Source organism: Symphalangus syndactylus, chromosome 5 (genome assembly GCF_028878055.3).
Source record: "Symphalangus syndactylus isolate Jambi chromosome 5, NHGRI_mSymSyn1-v2.1_pri, whole genome shotgun sequence".
Lineage (NCBI taxonomy): Eukaryota > Metazoa > Chordata > Mammalia > Primates > Hylobatidae > Symphalangus > Symphalangus syndactylus.
Genome location: NC_072427.2, coordinates 30,210,421 through 30,229,281, shown reverse-complemented (window position 1 = coordinate 30,229,281; position 18,861 = coordinate 30,210,421). Strand labels below are relative to the sequence as shown.

Genomic DNA, 18,861 nt, shown 5'->3' with positions numbered 1-18,861 from the left:
CATGTGGATTGATACTTCACTCAATAGCTGCAGCTTATTGGTTGCTTTTCCAGTCTATTCTGCCTTCAAAAGCTCTCCCAGATTTTTGTCTCTCCAGCCCGTTACCCCTGTCCTATGTCAGGCCCTCATCACCTTTTGTCTGCATTTCTACAGTAATAGTCCAGTGTGTCCTGCAGGCTGCCACCAGCAGAGTCAGCCTGAAAACCACTGGGCACAGTTCTCCCTTGCTGTTTCCTTTCCTAAAGGATGAAAATTGGATGCCTGGATGAGGGATGGATGCTGTTTCCTGTGTATGAATCAGGGTCCCAGCAGGAAAGACAGAACACACCCCAGTGAGAATAACGTGAGAGGCTGGGGGTGGTGGCTCACACTTGTAATCCCAGCACTTTGAGAGGCCAAGGCAGAAGGATTGCTTGAGCCCAGGAGTTTGACATCAGCCTGGGCAACATAGTGAAAAGACCCCTATACAAAAATACAAAAGTTGGCTGGGTGTGGTGGCGGGTGCCTGTATTTCCAGCTACTTGGGAGGCTGAGGTGGGAGATCACCTGAGCCCAGGAAGGTTGAAACTGCAGTGAGCTGTGATTGTGCCACTGTATTCCAGCCTGGGCAACAGAGTGAGACCCTGTCTCAAAAAAAAAAAAAAAAAAAAAAAAACAGAAAAGAAAAAAAGAATAATGTAAGACTTGACTAAAGGGACTGTTTCCATAGGAATGGGCAGGGTATAGGGAGATCACAAGGGTTAGTGCAGTTTCCTGAGACTGCTAACGTGGCCTGTTTCCCCTAGGACTAAAGAAGGTCCCTGGAGGGGAGGGAATGGGAAGATACAGGTTCTGTAAATCTCAGTGAGGCTGAAGAGTGAGTTCCTCCCAAGAACCTGGAAATAAGGGTGGCTCCTGAGAGTTACAAAAAACCCACCTAGAACACATGTGGGAGTAAATCCAAAATGACTGGCCTGTAAATGTGTGACTGAGTGTTTGGGAACCAACTAAAGGCTGTCAAGGGTGGTGGCTGAGGACGCCTCTGGGAGGTTGGGCTGGAGGGGGACCCTATTGGGTGAACAGAAATCCCAATTGTATTAAGTAAACTAATAAAGGTAAAGCGTTTACTGTAGTGTCCAGCACTCAGCAAGCACTAAGGAAGTAGATGCTTTTTTTTTTCTTTTTTTTTTGTAAGACAGGGTCTCGATCTGTCCCCCAGGCTGGAGTATAATGACATATACAATGGCACCATCTTGGCTCACTGCAGCCTCTGACTCCTGGCCACCTCACCTGGCTGATGCTATTTTTTTTTTTTTTTTTTTTTTTGAGATGGGAGTCTTGCTCTATCGCCAGGCTAGAGTGCAGTGGCACAATCTCGGCTCACTGCAACCTCTGCCTCCTGGGTTCAATTAATTCTTCTACCTCAGCCTCCCGAGTAGCTGGGATTACAGGCATGCGCCATCACGCCCAGCTAATTTTTTGTATTTTTAGTAGAGATGGGGTTTCGCCATGTTGGCCAAGCTGGTCTCGAACTCCTGAGCTCAAGTGATCCACCTGCCTTGGCCTCCCAAAGTGCTGGGATTACAGGTGTGAGCCACCGCACCCGGCCCTGATGCTATTGTTAAACTCAGTTTGGAGAAAGGCTATGTGGGCAGAAGATAGATCACAGGGAAGGGGGGTCCTAAAAGCACGTGGGGAAAACGTATATTCTGTCTTAGAGATGCTAGGACGAACTGTCTTTAGAATGAAGGCTGCCCCATGACAGGAAACAAGGTTTTAAGGTTACTTAACTGAGAGACTCATCATACCTTTTCCCCTCTTGGGGGTTCCAGACTCACTGAGCTAACTTTCTGGTAACTGGGCTTCCCAAGGGGTAGCCCAAACTGCCTTGATCTATTGATGCAGAAATTCAGTTCTGCTTGACAGTTTTATTTCTCTGTGCAAATTAATACCTAGCCTTCTGGGGTTTGTACATAGGCCTTTACTCTGGTCAAATGCCAGACCTGCAAAGGGAGTCGGATCCACTCACTGAACCAGTGAAACTGGGTTTTGGAGCCAGAGGTCTGGGAACCATGTCCCTCAAAACAGCCAAAGGTATCCATCTTTAGCAGAACTACCTTGTACCAGTTAATCTGCAGTAAGTGAGTAGGGAGAGAATGAAGGGAAGATCTAGCTAGACAGGGTAGACAAGACTCTAGGATATAGCCAGGAAAGGGAGTCCTCCTGAAGCCTTTGCCTCATCTTAGGCACCTCCTCCTTCAGGAAGCTTTCCTTGATCCTTGCTCTACCTAGGCTGGGGTAGGTACCCTCATGTGCACTTTTCATGGCACTAACTAGTCACTCTGGGCAGGGAGCATTTGTCTACTTGTCACAACACATCTGAGCTTTTGGAAAATAAGGATAATGTCTTATTTGTCTTTGTAGCTCAAGGGCCTGGTGCAGAGTAGGTACTCAGTTAAAGTTTCTTGAGTGCATGACTTGGCTGAATGAATGACTGAGACAGAATGGATTGATTAAAGACAAGAGAGGGTGGACTGTAAGCCCCCCAGGATAGGAACCCCGACTGCCTTGTGGTGTACTCCCCAGTGCCCAGCACAGTGCCTAGCAGTCAATGCCCAAAGTGTTCCAAATATGCTGACCGAGGGTCAGATCCCACTTGCCTCTTCTCGAAGATTCTCTACCTGACCACTTCTCTCCTTGCTGCCGCTGGCTAGGACAGAACATCCAGTCCCCGCTGCCGTACTAAGCAACACGGAACCGGGTGGCACCAAGACTTGTTCCCTGTCGCTGCAGATGTAGGGTAGTGTCTTTCCCTCCTTCCCAGCTAGTCGCCCAGGGCAGGGTCGCCCTGTCTGGCTAGGGTGCTGCACCCGCAGCTCTCGGTATCTTAGGTCAGACGCCCGGAACGCGCAGGCCGTTTCTGCTCCTCCGGAAAACAATCTCCGAGCTGCGCCAAGACCCGTCCCTGCGGAGCAGGAGTGGGGAATGGGAAGGTGGGAAGGCGAGTCCGCGACTCTGCTCCCCAACCCCAGCTGGCGCGGCTTTCCACGCATCCCCCCTCCGATCTCCCGATGCTGGCTCTGGCGCGGTGCTCCTTGCAGCCCCACGCTTTGCAAACTTTCGGAGTTTTACTCCATTTGCGTCACGGAAAAGGCAGGAGGATGACGGAGTCCAGGAAGCTAGGCAGCGGCAGCTGGCAAGCTCCTCCGCCGGGCGCTCCAACCACGGGGGCGTGAGGTGTCTCCCGGCGAGGGCGGACAGGCGGAGGGAGAGGAGGGGAGGTGGCGGTCCCAGGGACCAGCCCTGGAGGCTCTCGAGCCCCCTCGTTCCCGGGTCGTTTCCTCCCTCTCGCCTCCCGGACTGAGCGCCAGCGAGCGAGGGCGCTGGCCCGCTGGGAAGCCGCGCGGAGGAGTAGGCGGGGGCTCGGCTGCAGCGCCCCGGGCCCGCGGGAGGGCGGAGCTGGCCGTCCCTGCCCCGCCGGGACGCACGGAAGTGCAGCGGAGTTTGCTCGATTCTCCAGCCTGCTTCCCCCTCCCTCCTCCCTCTCCCCACCCCTCACCTCCCCTTTGGCGATCCCCTCTTTCCTCAGGACGCCACCTCCCGGAATCGCCTTTTTGTTTTGGAGCTGCCTTCTCGCTGGCGGAACGGAGGGTCTGCGAGCGCCGGAGAAGGCAGGTTGGGGGCGCAGACCGCCACCCACTGGCCGGGCCCCGCAGGGCGGAGAGGAGGACGGACGGACAGACGGCTGGCCGCGCCATCTGCTCGCCGGAGCTCACTCTCCAAACTCCAAACTGTTGAGTGTGTGCGTGCACGCGAGGGTGGTGATCGGGGGTCGTAAGTCCCGGGTGAGGAACCGGTTTCTGCTGGGGTTACCTTTGGACGGGGTTCCTGGGATTCGGAGCAGGGTCAGCGTCAGGCTCAGAAACTGCTGAGGAATTAGACAAACAAAAGAGACCACTCAGCGAGTAGACAGAAGTCACCCGACAGCCTCATCGCGCCCCCTCCTTCCTCCGGGGTTGGGGCTGGCCACTTCTGGGGCGGGGAGAGGGCGCCCGAGCCGGCGGGGGCTCCGGCTGCGCAGCCGGGGTCGAAGAGTTGGCGGCCTGTTGTGTAAGCCTCAGTCCTTGTTTTCCCGGCCTGGCTCGTTGTGAAGCCGGACACATCCACCCTTGGACTCGATTCAGGCGGCTGCTGCTTTTCTCCTTGCCCCTCTTGGATTTTCCGGATTTTTGAAAACCCAGTGGACCAGGAGCAAGAGGAGGAAGGAGGAAGGGGCAGATCTGCAGAGGAATGTGAGAGCCTCCCAAAGCGACAGCCGCCAAAAGAATCTGGGAGCCAGAGGGACAGCCGAGCCCTGCCCGGGTTTCTGGAATGGTGGCTTCAGAGTGAGTCTCTTCTATTTTAGAACGTTGTTCCAGTGGAAAGCGTCGAATTTTTCCCCTCGCAGGGCAGATTTCTCCAGGTCACTTGACTTTTCTTCTGGGAGTAGGCATTAGGAGAGACTCCCCTCTAACCCCCCAGAGGCTGCTAAGGGAGGAGGAGACTGTGGACATGAGCCCTCCCTGCTCACAAGCATATGCCCGGAGACCTGATAGGGCAGTTTCTGGGCCATGGACATTGCTTTGAAGAGCGAGAGACTAGACAGCATCTGTGGGTGCTGAGACCTCACCTTAGGACCTGAGAGTTTGAACTGTGTAAGCGCCATTCAGCTGCGAGTGCATTCTTGGACTCCCTTGTAGGCATCCCTGGTCTGGGCAGGACCCTCTCCTTCCCATCTTTCTATACCACCCAGCCCAGCTATGGCACTGAAAGGCCGAGCCCTGTATGACTTTCACAGTGAGAACAAGGAGGAAATCAGCATCCAGCAGGATGAGGACCTGGTCATCTTTAGCGAGACCTCACTGGATGGCTGGCTGCAGGGCCAGAACAGCCGTGGCGAGACAGGGCTCTTTCCTGCCTCTTATGTGGAGATCGTCCGTTCTGGCATCAGCACCAACCATGCTGACTACTCCAGCAGCCCTGCAGGCTCTCCAGGGGCCCAGGTGAGCTTGTACAACAGCCCCAGTGTGGCCAGCCCAGCCAGGAGTGGTGGGGGCAGTGGCTTCCTCTCAAATCAGGGTAGCTTCGAGGAGGATGATGATGATGACTGGGATGACTGGGATGACGGATGCACAGTGGTGGAGGAGCCACGGGCTGGTGGGCTGGGCACCAACGGGCACCCTCCCCTCAACCTCTCCTACCCTGGTGCCTACCCCAGCCAGCACATGGCCTTCCGGCCCAAGCCACCACTGGAGCGGCAGGACAGCCTGGCATCTGCCAAGCGAGGCAGTGTGGTGGGCCGTAACCTCAACCGTTTCTCATGCTTTGTGCGTTCTGGAGTGGAGGCCTTCATCCTGGGTGATGTGCCCATGATGGCCAAGATCGCTGAGACATACTCCATTGAAATGGGCCCTCGTGGCCCCCAGTGGAAGGCCAACCCCCACCCATTTGCTTGCTCTGTGGAGGACCCCACAAAACAGACCAAGTTCAAGGGCATCAAAAGCTACATCTCCTACAAGCTCACACCCACCCATGCTGCCTCACCCGTCTACCGGCGCTACAAACACTTTGACTGGCTCTATAACCGCCTGCTACACAAGTTCACTGTCATCTCGGTGCCCCACCTGCCTGAGAAGCAGGCCACTGGCCGCTTCGAGGAGGACTTCATTGAAAAGCGGAAGCGGAGACTCATCCTCTGGATGGACCACATGACCAGCCACCCTGTGCTCTCCCAGTACGAAGGCTTCCAGCATTTTCTCAGCTGCCTGGATGACAAGCAGTGGAAGATGGGCAAACGCCGGGCGGAGAAGGATGAGATGGTGGGTGCCAGCTTCCTGCTCACCTTCCAGATCCCCACCGAGCACCAGGACCTGCAGGACGTGGAAGATCGTGTGGACACTTTCAAGGCCTTCAGTAAGAAGATGGACGACAGCGTCCTGCAGCTCAGCACTGTGGCGTCAGAGCTGGTGCGTAAACACGTGGGGGGCTTCCGCAAGGAATTCCAGAAGCTGGGCAGTGCCTTCCAGGCCATCAGTCATTCCTTCCAGATGGATCCCCCCTTTTGCTCTGAGGCCCTCAACAGTGCCATTTCTCACACGGGCCGTACCTATGAAGCCATCGGGGAGATGTTTGCTGAGCAGCCCAAGAATGACCTCTTCCAGATGCTGGACACACTGTCTCTCTACCAAGGCCTGCTCTCCAACTTCCCTGACATCATCCACCTACAAAAAGGTAAGGCCCAGTGCAGGCAGGAAACTCATCCTGAGTCTGGCTCTCTGCTGGGCCCTGGGGAGATAGGGTTGGCCTGGATAGAATGGAGCAACTTGTCTTTATTTCTCTGTCTCAATCATTCATTTAACAAATGTGTTGGGCTGGGCACGGTGGCTCACGCTTGTAATCTCGGCACTTTGGGATGTTGAAGTAGGAGGATCACTTGGGCCCAGGAGGTTGAGGCTACAGTGAGCCCGATTGTGCCACTGCACTCCAGCCTGGGTGACAGAGTGAGACCCTGTCTCTAAAACAAACAAACAAACAAACAAACAAACGTGTTGAATATCAACTCTGTGTCTGTGGCAAATGTGCTTCTAGGTGCAGGGATATTGTTGTGCACAGGCCTGGTCTCTGTCCTCATGGAGCTTGATATTTACCTTCTTGTCAGTTCATTCATTTTCTCTGTTTGCATCTCGTTTACCCATCATGCATGGTGTCATGCTGGGTTCTGAGAACACATAGATGACCAGGCCCCAGGCCTTGCCCTTGAGGAGCCGGTAGGCCCTTGGGAGACACAGACCCAACCCAGATAACAAGAGCTCAGAGTGGGGGCCTGTCTTCTGCCCCTTGCAAGTTCACCTCCCCACCTTTGCAGCTTTGGAAGCTACTCTCACCACTGTGTATTCTCTCTATGAGCGTCTTGTCTGTGTGCAGGAAGATCCCTGTCCCCATTTTGCAGATGAAGGAGCTAGTGTCCACAGAAGAGTGGTTGCACAGCCTGTGGCCCGGCTGGGACTGTCCCCTCCTCCTGCCACCTCCCCAAGGACACGTCCATGTTGGCTACTTCCCAAGCCTAGCCATGTTTTCAGTTCTCATGAACCCCTCTGTGGGGGAGGGACAAGATGGGCCTCTGCCTGTCACCGCTGGGGCTGTCAAGGAACTGCCGGGGAAATGATTCATCCTGGGTCACACAGGGGCACCCTGGCTGGGCCAGGGGTGCGGAATCAGGGGTCCAGGGCGCTGCCCACATGGCCTATCCAACTCGTGCTTCCCAAGCCTGGCTTCTCTTCTTGCCTGAGGAGAGAGCCAGTGGCTGCCCCAGCATGTGCCTGAGTCCTGGGCATAGCTGGGAGGGCAGATGTCAGGAGAGAGGTGTGATCCTCCCTGGGGCTGCTTGGTAACTCGTCTGCAGGGTGTGGAGCTGGCTCCCTGGCCCTTGGGCCCTGAGGTCAGGCCTGGCTTGGTGGGGAGTTTGACTCTGGGTGGAGCCAGGAGGCAGACCTCTGGACTGAGCATGGGGAACAGGAAACATGTCACCCACCACCACCAGGGAGGGCCTGGGGTAAGCTGGCCTTGCTTTCCTTTACCAAGAGGTTGACTTCTATAACTTCGCCAGCTCCCAGCCTCCTTTCTCCCCTCACTATATCTTCTTCCTCTTCCTTTCTTTGTTTTTTGTTTTTTTTTTTCTCATCTCTACATTTCTTCCTCCTCCTCTGAACTCCAGGAAACACAAACCTGAGTGCTAGTCTTGGCTCTGCCCCTAGATTGCTGTGTGTCCCTGGGGAGTGCCTTTGCCTCTCTGGGCCTTAGTTTCCTGATCTGTAAAACAAAAGAATGGGGTCCCAGTGAGCCGTCAGGCCTTCAAGGGAGTGGGTGGGAAGGGACTCCTGGGGAGGGTCTGGCTCAGAAGCAGAATGACACCTTAGCTCTGGCTCTGAGCACTGGGGCAGGAGTAGGGCAGGGGAGGTGGCCCAGGCCTGCTGGGGGCCCACTGGGGCAGGTGTCTCCCTGAGCAGAAGTGGGAAGGCTGGTTCAACCAGCTCCTTAGATGGCTTGTTCCTGTGCAGGCAGCAGGAGGGGGAACGCAATGATTAAACAGATGCTCCCATACAGTGGCTGGGGACCCCTCACCCAGAGCAGAGCTGAGGGCATTAGGGCAGCCCCACACCCAGGAAGGACACCAGGGCCTCCCAGGCTGGAGGGGAAGCCAGACCAGCCTTTCTGACCCTGGGCAGAGAGACAGAGCTGAGATAGGCCATTTCTGAGTTCCTACTTGAGGTGTTTCTAAGAGTCAGAGGCCACTGTCCTCTGTGCTGATGCATTTGACCTGAAGCAGAGGCCAGCCCACCGCCTTCTCTCCCCGGGAGGACCCCTCCCAATGGGCCAAGCCCTCTCTGGCTTACTCTAAGTTCTGGGCTCTGCACTGCTTCTCCCAGGCCTGTGGTGTGGGGCAAGTTAGGGAGGGGGTACTGAGACAGAACTAGACAGGCTTTGGGGACCACAGCCCAATGGGAGTGATAAGGAGGGGGTCCTATGCTGGCTTTAGGGGTGGAGCCCTTCTCAAAGAAAAGAGAAGAACAGTTGGGTCCTGGGCCCCCAGGATTCCGTCCAGCCTGTCTGGACATCTCAATGGGTGACGAGTGTGGGAGGAAGGACAGTGGAGGCCTAGGTGGGAGTCAGGAGACCAGGATTTGGACAAACTTTGCATCTGACATGACTTTGGGAGAGATTTCTCCCCTCAGTCCCTAGATGAGTAAAATGGGACCCGAGGGTCTTCATATCCTTAGGAGGGCTCCATGTTATGTGAAACTTACATTAAACAAATTTGTATGCTTTTCAAAAAAATAATAAAATGAAATAAAATGGGACATAAACCCTGGCTGGAGCTGAGAGGAGCCTGGTCTCTCCCACGGGCCTAGTCCCTGTAGCCCAATCCAGGGGTCTCCTAAGAGAAGGGTAACCATATAATTAACCACGGCAGTTTGGGGCATAAAAGGGGGCCCTAGCAATAGTGATCCCTGGACAACAAGGGGAAAGCGACTGTCCAGGGCAAGCTGGGACGTATGGCCCCCCAGCTTGAGAGCCAGCAAGCTGGACCTTAGGGGCTGGTCCTAAGGCTCATGACAGGTCAGGAGGGTGATGTGGTCACCTCCGTTTTACAGATGAGGTGCAGCAATGCAGATGAGCCTCAGAGCAGGAGCTGGAGCCCAGTGTGTCTGGCTCCGCAGCCCAGGCTGTTTCCACTGTGCCCCCCCCAGATGAGGGAGGGGATCCCCAGGGATGAAGAGTTGAGCCAGAAGGGGAAAGAGGAGAGAGGAAGGCTTGGGTGCTCCTTCACTGGTCCCGTGGGCTAGAGATAGGCCCAGGACCACAGAGCTTCCATGGAGGGGCCACAGGGACAGTGTGGCCAAGGCAAAGTGGCCACTGTAGGGACAAGTTCTTGCCTCGGGAACAGGTGGGTTCAGCCTCTGGGTTCTGAGCCATCATCGAGCCTTCCCTCTACCGCTCATCCTGTAATCTCAGCACTTTGGGAGGCCGAAGTGGGTGGATCACAGGAGTTCGAGACCAGCCTGGCTAACATAGTGAAACCCTGTCTCTACTAAAAATACAAAAAAAATAGCCAGGCATGGTGGCGGGTGCCTGTAATCCCAGCTACTTGGGAGGCTGAGGCAGGAGAATTGCTTGAACCCAGGAGGCGGAGGTTGCAGTGAGCCGAGATCAAGCCACTGCACTCCAGCCTGGGCAACAGAACAAGACTCCATCTCAAAAAAAAAAAAAAAAGTAAAGAAAATAAAGAAAAGCAAAGCAGTTTTCAAGCCATAATATCTTGCATCTGGAGCTTCTATTCTATCTCAGATGCGCTCCTTTGTACTGTGTACATATTAGTCAGTTAAGCCTCAACTATACTATAGGGCAGGTACTATTTTTTTTTTTTTTTTTTTTGAGACAGAGTCTTGCTCTGTCCCCCAGGCTGGAGTGCAGTGACACGATCTTGGCTCACTGCAAGCTCCGCCTCCCGGGTTCACGCCATTCTCCTGCCTCAGCCTCTCCGAGTAGCTGGGACTACAGGCGCCCGCCACCACGCCCGGCTAATTTTTTGTATTTTTAGTAGAGACGGGGTTTCACCGTGGTCTCGATCTCCTGACCTCGTGATCCGCCTGCCTCGGCCTCCCAAAGTGCTGGGATTACAGGCTTGAGCCACCGCACCCGGCCTAGGGCAGGTACTATTATTATCCCGTTTTACAGATGTGGAAACTCTTAAAGCACTATACCATGTGAGAGGTTGTCAACAGCATCACATCTAGTGCAACCTGTCCCACTGGGCAGTGGGGAGACCTGGAGCCCAGGCAAGAGCAGTGGCTTGCTGGAGAGGACACAGCTAGGACTAGGACTCAGACCTCCTGCTCCCTCCTGCCCCCAACCTGGGGTGGATGTTAACTGTCTCCAAGAGGCAGGGGCAAGATGGATTGAGGTAGGAGCTTAAGGAATATCCCTGGGACTCTGCAGCTGGTGGGCTCCAACCCTCCTTTCTGCATTTTTGGGACCCAGCCTGTAAGAGGAGTGCTGAGGCTGGGCGCGGTGGCTCACGCTTGTAATTCCAGCACTTCGGGAGGCCGAGGCGGGCGGATCACGAGGTCAGGAGATCGAGACCACGGTGAAACCCTGTCTCTACTAAAAATACAAAAAATTAGCCGGGCGTGGTGGCGGGCGCCTGTAGTCCCAGCTACTCAGAGAGGCTGAGGCAGGAGAATGGCGTGAACCCGGGAGGCGGAGCTTGCAGTGAGCCGAGATCGCGCCACAGCACTCCAGCCTGGGTGACAGAGCGAGACTCCGTCTCAAAAAAAAAAAAAAAAAGAGGAGTGCTGAGGCAGGAGGTCCCCCTGGGTCCTCAGCTCTCAGGTTAAGTCTTAAGTAGAACGTAGAGGGGATGCTGGACAGGCCTGAGCCCTGACTCCCAGCCTGTGGGGTGGGGTGCATTAGCATTAGCTGGTCCTGGCCCCAGAGCTGAGTCACAGGGTGGAGGGGTAACGGAGAACAGGGTGGGGCCTCTGTTTCCCCCTGACCTCTGCAGCCTTTGCTCCCCATCCCTGGCCTCCTGCCTGTCTGTGGATACCTAACCATTGCAATGGGTTCATTCTTACCCTTTGGGCTCCTCATCAGCAAAAGAGGCCTTTCCTTCCTCCAAGGCCATGAACAGGAAAAGTCTATAGATGCACTTCCACTGTGCCAACTTTCTCAGGCAGGTGGAATCCAGGCTAGTTCAGTATCTCCCCTTTATCTGGGTTCCTTCTGCAGAAGTTTAACTCCAGTTTCTTCACCCTGCTGTTTTCTACCTTTCTTCTTACGGTTCTTCCTGCTCCTTGGGACCTTCTTGAATCCCTGTGTCCAATGTCTGGGGGCCCCACACATATGACTGAAGGACCTGGCATGGGCTCCCTGCAACAGAAGTGGTGTCCAACCCCCAGCTGTGGAGGACCAGGCAGGAAAGAGGCTGGGAGTCCTGGGCAAGTTCCTGCCCCTCAGGGCCTTGGCCTCCTCTGTACAGTAGTAGGGTGGAGGTGGAATCGAGGGTTGGACACCTGATCTTTTGGGCCTTTCCAGCTCTGAAGTCTCTTACTGGGTCCTATCCTGGGCCTTGGGGTGATCCCCCTTCTGCTGCCCAGGGCTGGGCTGTTGAGATGGTGCAGGAGGTGGTCCAGGGAAGGTGGCAGAAGGACTGAGTAGGCTGGGAGCTGGGGACTGCAGATTTCTTTTGGGCGCTCTGTGAGCAGCCCTGGAGACTCTCTGAACTTGAGTCTGTTTGCCTGAAATGCTACTATTAGCCGATTAGCCATGCACTTGTCAACTAACATGGATGTTGCCCCTTCTAAAGGCATCCAGAGTTATTCCCAGCATGTAGAGCCCTGGGCCTGATATACAGTAAGTGCTCAATGAATGCATTTAGAATGCACTGGACAATTTGAGCCAGGGAGTGAAGAGAATATCATCTAGACGGCCCTCAGGAGCCCTCCTTAAAGGAGAAGTGGGAAAGCATGGATATTGAGCATGCTATCTGTGTGTAGTGGGTGCGTTTGAAGTGCTCAGGGGTTGTTGTCCTCTATGCCAACCCTTCCCCGCTCCTAATCTTCTTTGTATGGTGGATTCTCTGTAGCCCTTGGCGACTGAGTGCCAGGCACAGGCAAACTTCCTTCTCTTCCCAGCAACTGTCCCTACTGGCTTAAAGGCAGAATTAGTCAAGTCTCTTTTAATTCAGAACTGAAATTCATTCACCAACTGCTTGTTCATTCATTCAGATTCTTCTAAATTGGGTCCTCTGCCCAGGTTCATCTCCATCCCCCATCTGTCACCTGGTTATTACACAACCTCCTGGAGTTCCCTGGGGGCTGGGATGAGGAGGGAACAGGGCGTGCATGTCTGGGAGATACACCAGGTGGCCTTTGAAGAGTTGTTTTAGAATCAGCAGTGTGATGGGGGTAGGGGTGGGGAGGCAGGGCACAGGTGACATGGGAGAGGCATTCTGTCAGGGGAACTGGGAGAGGCTCCAGTGTAGAAGTGGCACCTGATCGGGGCCATGAATTATGAATAGGAATCTGGGGGCAGAGGTAGGAAGGTAGGAAAGAGCCAGGTGAGTTTGATGAACATGGGAGTCAGTGTGGAATGCGTGCAGGGGCCAACTACCAGAGGTGAGGGCCCCCCAGGCCAGGCAGATTGGTGTGGACCTTGATCTGTAGGTAGTGGAGAGCCAGGAAAGGTGCCCAGCTTGGGAGACCCCTTTAGATGCTGCAGAGAGCCTGTCAGAGGCTGGAGCAGAGGGCAGGGAGACGTGGGGGGGCTGTTGTAGCAGTCCAGTGAGGGACAGGGTTGAATCAGTTCAGCAGGCCTATATCAGGATCTGCTGTGGGCCAGGCCTTGTTCTGGGTACCAGGGACACAAAGAGGTTGAGGACAGGCTCTATCCTCATTGAATTCATAGTCCATCAAGCAGGGCTGTGACTGGTCACATGTGGGCTACTGGTGGTGCTGCAAATTTGGAGGGAAGATGATGTGCTTGGTTTAGGAGGTGCTGAGGGTGAGGGCCTGGGTAACGTCCTGGCAAGAGACACCCAGGTGGCTGGAATGTGGGTCTGGGGCTCAGGAGTGAGGTCTGAGTTGAGCTGATGAGGGTGCTGTCTGCCCTCAAGGGTACAGGGAGCACGTGGAGATCAGAGCCCTCACATGCTGTCCTCTGCTCTGCCTATGTCAGGCGCCTTCGCCAAGGTGAAGGAGAGCCAACGCATGAGTGACGAGGGCCGCATGGCGCAGGACGAGGCAGATGGCATTCGCAGGCGCTGCCGCGTGGTGGGTTTCGCCCTGCAGGCCGAGATGAACCACTTCCATCAGCGCCGTGAGCTCGACTTCAAGCACATGATGCAGAACTACCTGCGCCAGCAGATCCTCTTCTACCAGCGGGTGGGCCAGCAGCTGGAGAAGACCCTGCGCATGTATGACAACCTCTGACCGTGTGTGCCTGGGCCCCCTCCTTCCCCTGGGCCTGGTCACTGCAGTGTACCCCACTTTCCCGACCTCCCTATACCAGCAGTGGCTGGGGGAGGGGTCAGCGGTGGCGGAGATAAGTGGCCTGTCCTGCCTCCTGGGAGAAGGAGCTTTCAAGGAGTCATGGGTACCCCTGGGAAATTCCCCACTCCTTAGAAGTGGGGCACAGCAGGGGTGAGAATGGAGTCAGGAGCCCTCGAGGCCAAGGCCTGGGCTGCCGGTTAGTCAGTGAAGGTCAGGCCAGGGTCTCAGCCTCCCCTAGAGCCTATTTTGCTTGCTCACTTGGCCACTGCTGCCTTATCCATTCAGCAGACACCGAGGCCTGCTGCACCCCTGGGTCGGATGCTGGGCACCCAGGGCTGTGACATGCCTGCTCTTCAGGAGTCCTCAGTGAAGGTCGGGGTCAGACACAGACAGAGTCAATGCAGTATGACTGATGGTTAAGTGAGGGATTTCTGGAAGCTCACAGAAGGGACCATAGCATTCCATTGGTCAGGGAAGACTCCATAGAGTAGGCAACATTCGGACAGTGTTTTGAAGAATGACAAGGACCTGCCAGACAGTACCTGGGGGAGAAGGACTTTCAGGGGAGAGGAACAGCATGGGCAAAGTTAGGGAGGCATGCAAACATCTCCCTCTTCTCTCCCTTACTTTCCAAGCAAGTTAGGTGCACTTTCCATGGGGATTCTGGCCTGTGTGGTAGGAAGGGATCTCCCTTGCTCCCATGTTGCTGGCTGTCCATACATCACCCTGTCCCCTGCAGGAGGGGGCTACAGGCCATCTCCCTCCTGTAGGCCTCTGACTCCCCTCCACTTTTGGACCCTCAGCTTATCTCGGGTAGGGGACCATTGCAGCATCTTCCCCTCCTCGGGCTCAAGGTGCTGAGGTATAAGCCCTGGGCCCCAGATCCCTGGTGACACCTTCCTGGAGAAGACTCTCAAAAGCAACTGTATATTTGAGTCCACCAGCAATAACTCCGCACACTCAAAGCAGGTCCAAACCCAGGATCCCAGGGTCCTTGGGCTCCGTGGCACTGTCTTCCCCAGATCCTTCCTGTTGCACAATGGGAAACCTAAGAGGAAAAAGACAGGGGCCTGCCTGCCCACCCATGCAAGGGATTCCATGCCCACCCGCCCTCTGCCTGCCTCGCTGGAATGTGGGCCCCTGCTCCCAGTCAGGTTGTGCTGTCTCTGACCTATGTTTACATCCCCGAGGGGTTTCTGCCTCCTCCCCACCCAGGTCAGGGTGTGGTCCAGCAGCTTGTTGTGGGGTGCTGACCTGTGTCACCACTGCCCTCCTTGCCCCCGGGGGGGGTCATGGTCTCCTCCTGGATGCTGCTGCTTGAATCTTTTTTCTTGATAAACCTTTTACAATTAAGATAACACAAGCATGACTTTTTCTGTTTGGATCCCAGAAAGGCGGAGGGCAGGAGAAGGATAGAGCCCTAATTGCTCCTGAGAGCCATTGGATGAGATTCTGAGGTCATGGTGGGCACAGATTTACCACAGAACCTCAAAAGTTCGGGGAAGGGCTGTGCTGGTGGAAGGTGCCAGTAGGCAGGAGGAGCTAGAGGCGGCTGTGGACCCCTGGGTGGATCCATCCCTCCCTAGAACGCACTCTTGTCTCTAAAACAGGTGGAGTGCTGCCCAGGGGACTGGCTGTACTGCCTTGTGATCTGGGGCTGAGGGTTGTGTGAGGAAGGGACAGGACGCTGTGCCCTAGGACAATTTAATAGATGGTGGCTCCTCTCCCCAAGGGGCCATGCCCTGGCTTTGTCCTTGAAAAGCCCTAGTCCAGGGGAGGGAAGTGGGGGACTCAGAAGCTGTGTCTCTTCCTCAAGCCGTCCTGGGTACCCAGCCCTGCAGAGGCTCCCACATTGGAAACTGAAGAGGACGCTGGCTGTGCCCTTGGGGGTGCCCTGGTCAGGATGAGCGGACCTTGCTCTTGGATCTGTTCATCCACAGAGGAGAGGAGGGTACTGGTTGAGACTTGGCTCTCCTTTGGAGGCAATGGGGACTTGGTGGAGGGAGGGCTTCCAGGGTCAAGGCCGTCAGGGAAGGTTGGCTAGGCCAGGCACCAGGGAGCTTGTGCAGGAAGATGGAGAAGGGCCAGCAGGTGCGGTGGGGGAAGGGTCGGGCAGGACTCCCTGTTCAGGGCATAGCGTCCTCAGAGGAACTTCTGGAATGGGTCCGCCTGGCCCTTGGTCAACATTAGGTCAGATTTGGGACTTTCTGAGGAATTTTCCCCTCTCTCCACCCTGCCCCATTTTCTAACCCATCCGAGGAACATCCTGCCCTTAACCTCTTCTCAGCTCTGCCCTCCATGTAGCCATCTGCAGAGGGGGCTCTGAGCAGTGGGGGCTGGGCCAGGCCGGGGCAGGGCTGGTGGGAACGCACCTCCTAACCCATGGTGCCTGGAAAGTCCCCTGCTCATGCTTCCTGCTCTGGGAACAGTGTTGTCCTCTGTGTGCCTTCCTTGAGAGGGGACCACCTCCTAGGCCTTCCATCCTCAGGGTGAGGCCGTCAGTCTGATACTTTTCTCAGGAGGGACTTGGATCTAGGAGAAGCATCAGGAAGTGGAGTCTTGGGATAACGCCAGGCCTGCTCCTGGTATCCTGAGGTCTCTGGGCTGGGGCAGGTGTGTGTGTGGTAGGGAGGGAGGCTGTCCTGGCCCTCCTCTCTCTTTTCTTTCTGCCTCTATGGGGGTGGGGGTATTGGGGGAACTTGGGGCTGTTCTGGGGTAGCTAAGCCCCTTTCAGCAGGAGCTTGGGGGACCAGTGTTGGGGGCATCCTGGTGTTGGCAGATTCCTGCCTGGTCACATGCCAGGCAGATGTTCCCGACTCGGCTGGACCCAGCTGCCTCGTTTCCTCCCTTGCTTTGCTCTGAGGGGGTGGAAAACAAGGCTTCTCTTTCTGCCCTGGGCAGCTACCAACACCCGGGGTAGGGGATCTCCTGGTCACCAGTCTTGACCCAGTACAGGAAAAGGAATCCGCTTTGTGGCCACAAATGGGGGCTGGGGATGGAGGCGGACCTCAGATCCTGCACCTCGTCACCCGCTGGACACAGGAGGGCTATGAACCACTGTGCCATGGCTGCGCCACTGGCTGGAGCAGAGCCAGGCCTGGGAGAGGCAGGTGGCCCCATCAGCCCCTGCTCTGCACCACCCCTCCCAGATGACAGAGCCATATGTCTTCCACGTGTCTACACACTCACAGACTCACGGATGTAATCGCTCAGTCTCACAACAAGCACACAGTCACACACCTGCCCACAGGCACATAGGCCACATAAGCATGCCTGTATGCTCACACAGTCATACTGCCACACGCTATTACACATTCACAGCCACATCCACACATGCCTTGCCATCCATTCAAAGCACCAGTGGCTACTTTGTCACACACAGCCACACCACAGTCCCATGCACATGGTCATAGCCTCAGACAGTGACACACACTCAGGCACACACCGCCACAAAGCCAAGCTTGCACAGAGCAAAGGTGTCACAAGCATCTCTGTGCCTGGACTGCACCTGCATGACCTCCCAGGGTCCCCACCTCATCAGAGATTAAGGAGAACTTTGCTTGGAAACACCGCCCCTGGAGGGGGTGTCTCCAAGGAGGAGTAGAGCCAGTCACAAGCACCACGTGCAGGCACACAGCCTAAGAGGTCTAGGGATGCAATTGGGATGACTGGATACCACCAAGTTCAGCTCCTTATTGAACAGATGGGCACCTGAGGCCCAGGGAGCAGTGGTGGCTGGCCTTATCACCCAGCAGGGCAGGGGATACTCTGGGGCCAGAGCCTGGCTCTGGGCAGACTCTGTGTCCTGGCCCTGCCCTCCCCTGGGCCAATCCTCTGGGCCAGGCTGCCTCTGAAGGCCCCTGGCTGAACCGATCCAGCAGAGCTCCAGGCAGCTCCCATCTCAAGCTAGAGCTGAGCTGCAGTGGCCACGGGAGCTGGAGCCAGGATGCGGTGGGCAGGGCCTGGGCCTGGGCGGGAGGAACATTCCTGCACCATCTCCTCCCCAAGCATGTGAGGACCCGGCCCGCCCTGCCCGCCTGCCCGCTGACTCAGGCCTCCAGGAGCCAAGCCTGCTCAGCTCCCCCACCCACCCCAACCTGCTTCCCCACTAGTTCGGCTCTGGTTCCCGTCTCCACTGGCTGGGGCAGGAGAAGACGGTGAGCCCTGGCAGGAAGACCGTGGGGAAAAATCAAACCTCACCACCCCCAGACATATCTCAGAAGGGCTGATTGTGAAACCCAGCTCTGTTCAACATAGTTGAACACAAACTTTTTTTTCTTTTGGTTTTGTTTTGTTAGTCAAACCCCAGTGCAGTGCAGTCTGTTTAAGAAGTAGTGCTCACATAGCTGTGGCCTGGGTCTGCTCAGCAGCCCTGGTAGGCAGCATTTATTCCCTTTCACAACGAAGAGACTGAGACTTGGCCAGATGGAAGATGGGACCTGCCTGGGTTCACACAGGGAATTTCTGGCGGGGTTGGACTCGAACCCAGCTCCCTGCCATCACTCCTTAGAGTCACACTGATGAACTCATTTAGGGCCAAAGGAAGAAGGGGAGGCAGATTTCACCTCTAGAGGAGTGAAGGAATAGGAGGCTGGTGTACCCAACGGCTGAAATGTGAAGGGTGAGAGGGTAGGGTGAGTCCCACCAGCCCTGAGGGATGAAGGGTCTGAAGATGGCACTGCGCGGTGACAGCTGCAGTGACTCAGGAGCTCCGTTTACAAAGGAACAAGAGTGAGGAACATAACTTAATTTTTTTTTATATCTGACCTGAATTTCTCTTTTCCTCCCCCATTCCCCACATGGTAGAAGTGTAATCTCAAATCAATTTGGGGACCCCTTCTTTCCCCAGGGATGTGTAGAACTTTTGGGGATGGCACATTTGAAGCCTTAGGGAGCTTTGCATTTTAAAGGCTGAATCCCACACTCTTATCATACATATTAATATTTACCTGCATTCCACATTAAAGGGTTCAGTTTATGACTTGTGTCCTGTCTTGTAGATACTTAATTAAACTGTATTAATTTTGATTTTGCCCCTTTCTGATGGTGCTCTGCTCTCTTCCCTCCTCCCCGCCCTGCCCACCCAGTGGCACACACTGTTACGGGTTGCTTCTTGCAGAACTCCTGGACCCGGATGCTGCCATTGGGCCTGTGGTGCCCGCCATGGTCCTGGTCAGCATTGGGCCCTCCTATCATCTTGCCCTGTCTCCTGCCTTTCCCCTGCATGCTCCCTTGATGCTCATCCTGAGGCTCTGTGTGTCTGGCTCCTTCTCTGCTCTTGGGTACTCAGGGCTCC

General features: G+C 55.5%; 1 protein-coding gene across 2 annotated transcripts; it reads left to right on the top strand.

The window, feature by feature from the left end:
* The first annotated feature begins 546 nt into the window (after positions 1-546).
* On the top strand, positions 547-18,546 carry SNX33 (sorting nexin 33). Of its 2 annotated transcripts, XM_055277696.2 has the most exons (3): positions 547-5,984; positions 6,180-6,249; positions 13,252-18,546. In XM_055277696.2, the coding sequence occupies exons 1-3, from the start codon at positions 4,779-4,781 to the stop codon at positions 13,503-13,505; spliced, it is 1,530 nt and encodes a 509-aa protein (XP_055133671.1). In that variant the 5' UTR covers positions 547-4,778; the 3' UTR covers positions 13,506-18,546. The 2 variants fall into 2 exon arrangements, with proteins under 2 accessions (XP_055133671.1, XP_055133670.1); XM_055277695.2 differs by having other exon boundaries at positions 547-6,249; positions 13,252-14,923.
* The last annotated feature ends 315 nt before the right edge of the window (positions 18,547-18,861 follow it).

Coding starts and splice junctions, on each gene's coding strand:
- SNX33 (XM_055277695.2), top strand. CDS start 4,779: ATGGCACTGAAAGGCCGAGCCCTGTATGACTTTCACAGTGAGAACAAG. Junction 6,250..13,251: donor CATCATCCACCTACAAAAAG/GTAAGGCCCAGT, acceptor TGCCTATGTCAG/GCGCCTTCGCCAAGGTGAAG.